This window comes from Chelonia mydas, chromosome 8 (genome assembly GCF_015237465.2).
Source record: "Chelonia mydas isolate rCheMyd1 chromosome 8, rCheMyd1.pri.v2, whole genome shotgun sequence".
In the NCBI taxonomy this organism is placed as follows: Eukaryota; Metazoa; Chordata; order Testudines; family Cheloniidae; genus Chelonia; species Chelonia mydas.
In genome coordinates, this window is record NC_057854.1 from 54269778 (window position 1) to 54279212 (window position 9435).

Below are 9435 nucleotides of genomic sequence, written 5' to 3' on the forward strand. Positions count from 1 at the left end.
TGTTTGTGTTCATCTTCTTACTTTGGCATGCTAATCCCTTTGGTCATTCCTCAGGTTTAGTGATATGGCCAGACAGGAAAACTGTCAGAAAACAAGTTGTTAGTTCACCACTGCCAAGCAATTGACTTTACAACTCCTACATGTCCCTATTAATCTTTGTAAAAATGCATAATAATCACATCTTTTGATCGATAGCATGACTTTACATCATATAAACATCACCTTCTATTAAGAAAAATAATTTGCGTTTAGTCCAGAAACCTTCAACACGTGGCTTTAGAACCACAAGCTGGTCTTAATGAAGTCCACATCTAAGACGTGATCTGATACGAGGCAGAGCAAGCAAAGTACCAATCAAACAAGCACTCCCCAACACTGCCTTGTACACACACACGGGCAGCAAAAGGAATGGTGAGCAAATAGGTCGAATCACTGGGATTTCTCTCCCCCCACCTCTCCTGACTGCTCAGAGGGATGGAGAGAGAAGCAGCGTTGCACATAGACTCCATGCAACCAGGAGCAGAGTAAACTGGAGACACTGTTGCATCAAATGGAGTCATTAGGACCCACCCAACAACTGTAGAATGACCTCTTGATATTTCATTACTAAGCTTACTCCATCACACTTCATCTCCCCATCCCCAGGTGCTTCTAAGCTGCCTGTCAGTTGGTACCCAAACACTGATCAATGTTGTACACAGTGTTGTCACAATAACGCAATGTCCAGTCTGATCCAGACAATGGAATATTAGAGCATTACTGTTTGTGGCTCACTAGGACTGTTCGTCAGTCAGCTAAGGGCCCAGTCACACTGGTATTCAGGTAAAACTCCCATTGAGATCAGTGGCAGTTTTGCCTGCATTATTTAAAAAAAAAAAGGTGGGGGGAGGGGATCATCAGCTGAAAATGTTGTTCTTGCTCTACAAGGCCACAGATCTCTGCTGTAGTTGGATAAAAGCAAAGGAAAATAAACATGCAGTCCACTTCTGCATTTAAATGAAGTTTACAATTGGCTACAATAAAAACATTCTTCCTGTTCTCTTTCGGGGAGACACCACCAGGTAGGAAGAGAATTAAACTATGGTGCCCTAGATTCAGTCCTGAAAGATACAAGTCCAAGGCTCACAGTGGCAAAAAGTCTGCCCCGAAAGAGACTGTAAGGTATAGATGCACCCATATTTTATATTTTGACATACACACATTAATTGTAAGTCTACATAAACCGTCTACAACAGTGATTCTACAGAAACAACCTTGCTTGGGGGACAGAAATAGCCTTTTTTAGGGACACAGAGGTTAGTACAGAAGACTTCCATTTGCGGGGAATCCACAGTTGATCTGAGTTGGGCAGCTGGAGTTCGGCCAGTGATGGAACTTTTGTCCACAACCCAATATGGCACAGTTAATAGACTCTGAACAGAAAAAGGCCAATCAAGCACATCTCTTACCATGTGGGGAGAGAAAGACCCTATTGACATTCCATTTGGAATTCTGCCTCTTCAAGACAGGCAGTAGTGAAACAGTTAATAAAAATGTTTGTCTGCTGTTAAATCACCACTACCACTGCCATAAAAAACAAGCAGGCATAAGTGCAGCCAAAGAAAAAGTTTCATGGTAGATTTGCTCAGCTATGTTACATCCTGTATATGAAATACATAATGATGACACAGGACATTGTTAGCATGAGTTTGGGGGTAAATGTTTTAGTCATGAATGACAAACCCATATTTAAAAGGAAGTCATGCCTAATAAGTGCTGATAAAAAGCTTTGTAGTACATCCACCATCTGGTATTCTATATATGCCACACTTGCTGTGGAGAAACTACTTCAGATGTGTTATTACAGCATTTAACATTTTGTACTGATACTATCTAGTTTCTCTGTTCCTATAAAGCCAGGCTCTCTATGAACTATGGGTTGATTATTCTAGAGGGCTCAGCACCCGCAACTGGGGCCAGATTATTTAAAGGACTCAGCTGCTGTTTAGGAACCTAATCAAGTGAACAGATTTTAAATAGGAGCTGAGGTCTCTTCAAAAAATCTGGCTTCACAAATTCAACTGGGAATCCACACGGGAGCAGGGGCGGAATTAAACAATGTTTTGTGTTTTCCATTGTGTTGTGGTTTTAAGGTCTGATAATTAGTGATTTAGAAGCATACTGCTTATGGTCCCTATGGCATATCCCCAGCTCCACCATGGAATAAAACACCAGTTTATTAGTTGATTGTTTGAGAGATATTAGACCTTAAATTTGCTATATGTTTAGCTCATTCAGGACTGAGTATTGCCAATCCTGGGCTTTGGGCCAGTATGGTTTTGAAGGAAATTTCTTGTTTGCAGGAAAACAATATTTCTGTAGTTTAAAAAGCCATCTGAGACTCCTAGGAGATTTGCAGTGTCAGAAGGAGCCCCAGTGAAGATGTATTAGTAGGAAGATTACATGGTGGGGAGGGTCAAAAGTATGGTAAATGCTATTTATCACATGAACTAATATCACAGCCACAAATAGCATAGAGACTGATTACACTCCATTTATTGTGCAACTATTTTTAGCTCCAGACAAAAAAAGTGAGATCATGACTGGAACCTAGAAATACTTATATGGCTTATGAAAGCCAATTAAAGACAACTATTAAAGAGCAAGATATGAGACTACTAAGACCACCTTCTATCACTACTGCATTAATCAATCACATTTCTCATTCCCATGTCTTCTAACCAGAGCTGGTTGAACATTGAAAAACAGTGTTCATGAACATCTGTTTGAAATCCAAATATCAGTTCAGTCACATTCAAACCCCTTATTTATTATAATTCATCTGTAAATACTCATGCAAAATGTTTCACACAAATGTGGTACAAATACCATAACTGTGTGTGAATAAGAGCATTTGCGTGCAGAAAGTTATTCGCTCATCTGTTTGAAGAGTTTCAGTTTTCCAAACAGGGAGCAGAAACAATGCTAGTTGACTTCAGTGACCAATGACCTCATTAACAAAGAAGAGTTCAAACATAACAGAGATGGAAAATTGTTTTCCTAAGTGACTCAGTGCATACTTAGGGAACTGCAACAGGGTGCTGGCCTCGAGGTCCTGAACCAGTCCTCTGTTAGCCCAGCTCCAATTAAGAAGCATTTATTGGGGCTGGCTGAGAATGCCACGACTAATTGATAGAAGGGAAGCACCTGCGGGCCTCATTAGCCAGGGGGCTACATAGGGCTGGCAGGAAGGAAGGAAGGAAGTTAAGGGGGCAAGGGAGGAGCCAAGGACTGTGCATCCCTGCTGGCTGGAGAAGCTAGCTGTCCCCCCAGGTTGCTAGTTTGGAGCGGTCTGTAAATAGAAGGCGGTGGGAGCTGACACTGTAAATAAAAGGCACTGGTGATTACACCCAGAAGACGTCTCAAGCTGATTTGTGGACGCAGGGGTCCCAAGGGCAAGGGCCAAGCGAAGGCCTTATTACTTGTGGGGGCTTGTCCAGGATTCGAGAGCCAGTGAACATGGTTGGCGGCCCGGATATGGAGGAGACCCTACAATGGCTGGTCAAACAGCAGGAGCAGATGCAGCAGGCCCTGCAAAGTTTTCAGCAGTCCCACAGGCTGAGTGACAGGCCTTACTGACCTGGCAAGCAGAGCAACAGCAGAACCTGCACAAGTTCATACTGGAGCAGACCAGTGTGCAACAGCAGCTCCTACAAAGAGTGGTGAGTCCTGTGGGAGGGGATGGCATCCGGGCTGGGGACTCTGTAAAATGAGCCTGCCAGGTGGGAGAGGGCAACCTAGGCCCTCTGATTGGCTCCATACCTGATGGAAGAGGCTCAAGCAGCCTATATGGCCTTGAGTGATGAGCAAGCCCAGAATTATGAGGCGGTGACGGCAGCCACTCTAGACCAGGTGGGCCTGTCGACAGAGCAGTACCACCAAAAATTCCAGGCAGCCCGATGGACAGTGGTGGTGCGGCCCCGGGCGTACACCTACAGACTAATGGACTGGGCCACACGCTGGTTGAGGCCAGAGATGTGCACAGTGGGTGAAATGATGCACATGTTAGTCCTAGAACAATTGCTGCAGAGCCTCCCCGAGAACATATGCGTCTGGGTGAGGCATCACCAGCCTGTCACCGTTGAGGTAGCAGTCAGGTTGACCAAGGAATGTATCAAGGTGGAGGGAGGACCGACCCTATAAAGACAAGGAGTCGGGGAAGAAGGAGGCGGAACCTTTTTCTGGGAAAGGCCCAGAGAGAAAGGGGGAGCCCTGAGGAGCGCCCAAGAGGCCCATCAAGCTTGTTTGCTGGCAGTGTGGGAGACCTGGACACACAATGTAACTGCCCCGATATGGAGTGTGGGTGGGCTGAGTTTTGTGGCTGTACTCAAGTTGGGGGGCAAAAAAGGGGGCAGAAACTGTCCACTGTCCCGGTGAGGATGGTGAGGAACCCCCAAACAGGCCTGACAGATACTGTGTCAGCCTGTTCACTTGTACAGAGGGGGCTGGTGAAACCACACTGGCTGATTGCAGGGGCAAGGATGGCCCTTGAGTGTAGTCATGGGGGCCCAGGTGCCCCTCAAAGTGAGAGGCCGCTTCAAATGGAAGGAGTTTGGGGTGCTAGGGGGCTACCATACCCGGTGGTGTTAGGTAGGGACTGGGGCTCACTACCTAGAAAGAAGCGGAGAGGTGCCCCGAACAAGGGGCCAGATAGACCAGGGGTCTCAAACACACGGCCCGCAGAGTTATTTCCTGAGGGCCCGCCATAGGCACAGACTCCACCAGCAGCCAAGCTCCCCTCCTCCTGAGCATGCCACGTCCCCGCTCCTCTGCCTACCTCCCAGTGCTTCCCACCGCCAAACAGCTGTTTGGTGGCACTTAGGACTTTCCAGGAGGGAGTGGGGAGGAGCGGGGATGCAGCACGCTCAGGGGAGGAAGCAGAGAAGAGGCGGGGCTCGGGCGGGGATTTGGGGAAGGGGTTGGAATGGGGGCGGGGAAGGGGTGGGAAGAGGTGAGGCAGGGCAGAGCCTCATGGAAGGGGTGGAGTAGGGGTGGGACCAGGGGCGGGGTGGGGGCTTTAACAGAAGTAATTCTAAAAGTAAATGCATGTTTTATCATTTGAGTGAGGTGCATTACTGAGTGTTTATATTTGATTAAAATCCCTCAGAAATGACTTTGGCGTTGAAAAAAGGAACACTCATGGAAGAAAAGAGTTTTCCAAGACAAATGGGAGAATTTATATTTTTTCACAGATGTAAAAGCTAAAATTCAATGCCTTATTTGTCAGCAAATGATTGCTGTTCCCAAGGAGTATAATGTGCACTGGCACTACGACACGATGCACCGTGAAAAATATGATGCATTCACCAGAAAAATCCGAGAGGAAAAAGTTCAGCAACTTACAGCAGCATTTGCCAAGCAAACAAATTTCTTTTAGAAGATTAACAAGTCTAGTGAAGATTCAGTAAGAGCAAGTTTTGTGATAAGCGAACTGATAGCTAAATCATTGCAACCTTTTCCAGAAGGCCTATTCGTAAAAGAATGTCTTGTGAAGGCCAGTGAAATTTTATGTCCTGATAGGAAGAAAGTTTTTGAAGGCATAAGCTTGTCTGCCAATACAGTTGCCTGCAGGATAAGGGATTTAGCAGATAATGTGCAAAAACAATTGATTCAAATGGCAAAAGACTTTGACGCATTTTCAATTGCTCTTGATGAGAGTACAGATGTATCAGATACCGCACAGTGTGCAGTGTTCATTAGAGGTGTGGACTGGATTTGAATATAACTGAAGAATTGCTAGATGTAATGCCACTGAAGGGTACCACAACGGAACATGACATATTTCAAGGACTGGAAGGGTGCATTGAAAAAGCTGCACTGCCATGGAACAAACTCGTATCTTTGGCTACGGACGGTGCGCCATCAATGTGCTCTGAAAACGTTGGTGTGGTTGGATTATTGAAGACCAAACTGAACAGCCTCAATATACCAGGAATTAGCTTCACCAGTATACATTGCATTTTGCACCAAGAAGCCCTGTGTAGTAAAAGTCTACAAATGAAGGAAGTTATGGATGTAATTGTTAAAACCATTAATTTTATACATGCACAAGGGCTGAATCACAGACAGTTCACTTCTTTTCTAGCAAGTATGGACAGCGAATATGGGGAACTTCTGTATCTCACTCAAGTTAGATGGCTGAGTCATGTAAATGTTTTAAAGCGTTTTTTTGCACTTAGAGAGGAGACTGATTCCTTCATAAAAATGAAAAACAAAGAGGTTCCACAGCTTGTTGATTCCACTTTTATCTGCAACCTTGTTTTTCTAACAGATGGAACTGATCACCTGAATACACTGAACTTGAAGCTTCAGGGTAGAAAACAGGTGATAACACAGATGTATGACAGTGTTAAGTCATTCAAAGTCAAGCTTACTTTGTGGGGGAAACAGCTGACTGCTGGCAATTTGGTCCATTTCTCGACTCTGAATTCCTTAGGAAAAGTTGAACCCAAATCCTTGAAAGAATATGCAGATATCATTTCTAATTTACACAAACAGTTTGATGTGTGGCTTAAAAATTTCAAGGCACTTGAACCACATTTTAAACTTTTTTCCACACCATTTGCTATGGTGACTGACAATGTTGCAGAGGAAATGCAGATGGAGTTAGTGGAGCTTCAGTGTGATACCATTTTGAAGCAGAAGTATACAGATGTTGGAATTCCAGAATTCTACCGGTTTCTTTCACAAGAAAGATTTCCCATGTTATTCTCTGCTTCCGCAAGGATAATGGCAATGTTTGGAAGTACATATATATGTGAACAGTTTTTCTCTTCCATGAAGATTAACATATATGTGTTAAGGTCAAAGCTCACTGATAAACATTTGCAAGCAACACGGAGATTGGTTTAGTCTCTGGATATCAAACCTAATATTGACGCTTTGGTTGATGCAAAACGCTGCCAGCTAAGTGGCCAAAAATGAAATGACTGTCAAAATTAGCACTGACTTTTCACATTACAGTTTAAAAAAAGTTAATACCTTCACTTTTAATAGCATACTATATTACTCTTAATTTTTTTTCAATTTTGACTATACTTTTATATCGTTGTATGAAAAGGTTTCAGTGATGCAGCCCTAGGGCCAATGTATTAGTCTTCATGTGGCCCTTGTGGTGATTTGAGATCCCTGCCTTAGACCAAGGATCCCAAGTGGGAAAGACTAGCAAAGAAGAGAACCCTAGACAACAGAGCCCAGATCAAGGAGACCTGCGGGAAGGGTGTATGGGGGAACCGGACAGCTCTTGGAAGTGGAGAGGGGACAACTGGAACACCCCACAACATTGCTTCCTGGGGAGGGGACCCAGAACCCACTGGGTGGTATGGGGAAAACTGAGGCACAGAAAGTCCCGCAGGATGGTGGGATGGATCCTGACCCCCTACCAAAAGTAAAGGCAGTACAGGGGACGGGACGCCTGTAGGGGTGCAACTGGTGTGACGACCTGAGGGCAGAGGTGGAACTATGGGGGGAGCCACCCCCTGAGCAATGTACGTTTTGTGGGTGAGTGATGGAAAAAACCCCAGGAGAGGATGCCGGGGATCACCTGGCCAAGAGCAGGGAACTTCCCCGGAGGAGCCCCCTGGGTGGAGGGGCCAAGGCCGGCCAGACCTGGAGGCTCATAAGGGGGGAGGCATGTAACAGGGTGCTGGTCAGGAGGCCCTGAGCCAGCCCTCTGTTAGCCCAGCTCCAATTAAGAAGCATTAATTGGGGCTGGCTGAGTATGCCACGCCTAATTGATAGAAGGGAAGCACCTGCGGGCCTCATTAGCCAGGGGGCTATATAGGGCTGGCAGGAAGGAAGTGAAGGGGAGGAGCTAAGGACTGCGCATCCCTGCTGGCTGGAGAAGCTAGCCGTCCCCCCAGGTTGCTAGTTTGGAGCAGTCTGTAAATAGAAGGCGGTGGGAGCTGACACTATAAATAAAAGGCACTGGTGATTGCACCCAGAAGAGGTCTCAAGCGGATTTGTGGATGCAGGGGTCCCATAGTGCGAGGGCCAAGCGAAAACCTTGTTACAGGAACACAATACATTCCAAAAAAGCAAAGGAGCTGTTTGAAATATTCACAAACAGAAAAAGGCTATATTCATGAGAAATCCTATTCATAAGGAATATTGAGTCACATCCTCAGCTGCTGTAAGCTGTCATACCTCAGTTGAAGTCAAGGGAGCTGTGATGACAGTTTACACAAATTCAGGGTCTGGCCCAATATGACCAACTATTCTCCACTATGGACTGATGAGCTTATCAAGAGTCATCGGTGACTGATTTAGACAATGTATCATGGTTCAATTTTGTAAGTGACAAAAAAGTGATAAAATATTTACACATCTATTATAAAATAGCTTATTTATCCAGAGGTCCATTTCTGGTTTTAGTAGATTGAGATATTGTTGATCTTTCAATGAATGTAGTTCAGGGAACCCTAATGTAATCCAGTTAAATTTAGAACTGACATTTCTAATCTAAATGTCCATTTATCATAAATGTTGCTATGCAAATTACATCAGATCTGGGGGAAGTTGTGGTTTTGCTACACTTGCTCCAAGATGTGTTTGAAATAGCAATATTTCTAGATATTTACTGTGTGGAGCCAGCTGAATATTGGAAGTGTGGTATAAGAACACAATTCTAAACAGCTGTTCAGATTGACTACAGTTGTACCTCTTTATTTCCTGTTTGCAAACATACTCTGTCACAAGGTGTATACCATACCCCCTGAGGCCCCTTGCTGGAGGCCTTATGGCCCTGCCATACCCTGCCCCAAAAAAGGATCAGTGGAGAGGGTTCTCCAAGCTGCCTAGAGTGGCTTTGTGGGATACAGCCAATCAGAGCCCAGCAGCCGAGTATAAAAAGAGCTGCAGGGCCAACGGGAGCTCAGTTCCTTTCTGTAGCTGTAGATGTGTGGCTGGTTGATGGAGCTGTAGAACCCCGGATAGGGCAGTGCTGCCAGAAACCAGGGAAAGGGAGAAGGAGACCTGAGCTGGTTGCTGGGACTCTGTTAGGACAAGGCCTTGAGGTAAGGGTAAAGATAGCGCGAGGCTGTGGGGAAGTGGCCCAGGGAATTAGAGAAGCCATACAACGTAGTTAAAGGGACACAGCAGACAGCTGCTATCTACAGGGTCCCTGAGCTGGAACACATCTTCAAGGAGGGAGCTCTGGGGCACTGCTCTATCCCAGAGCAGGGACAAACAGAGTGCAGGCACACACACTTGGTCAAGGGGGCACTCACAAGAGATGAGTACACCCTGTTACACACCCAAATGGGTTTTTGTTCTCATGAACCTTTAGGGAATGGCTGTTTTTCAGATGAATCTATTCACATGCAAATAAGAGTATTCATGCATAAACTAATTGGCTGCCTTTTAGGGCTTGGTTATACTGCCCCGCAGCCTGGGGTA

The 9435-nt window shown here is 45.4% G+C and overlaps 1 protein-coding gene across 1 annotated transcript; it reads left to right on the forward strand.

The window, feature by feature from the left end:
* Positions 1-3262: 3262 nt before the first annotated feature.
* On the forward strand, positions 3263-8731 carry LOC122466873 (general transcription factor II-I repeat domain-containing protein 2B-like). The gene is made up of 2 exons (XM_043553162.1): positions 3263-3701; positions 5147-8731. The coding sequence occupies exon 2, from the start codon at positions 5785-5787 to the stop codon at positions 6889-6891; it is 1107 nt and encodes a 368-aa protein (XP_043409097.1). The 5' UTR covers positions 3263-3701; positions 5147-5784; the 3' UTR covers positions 6892-8731.
* Positions 8732-9435: the final 704 nt, after the last annotated feature.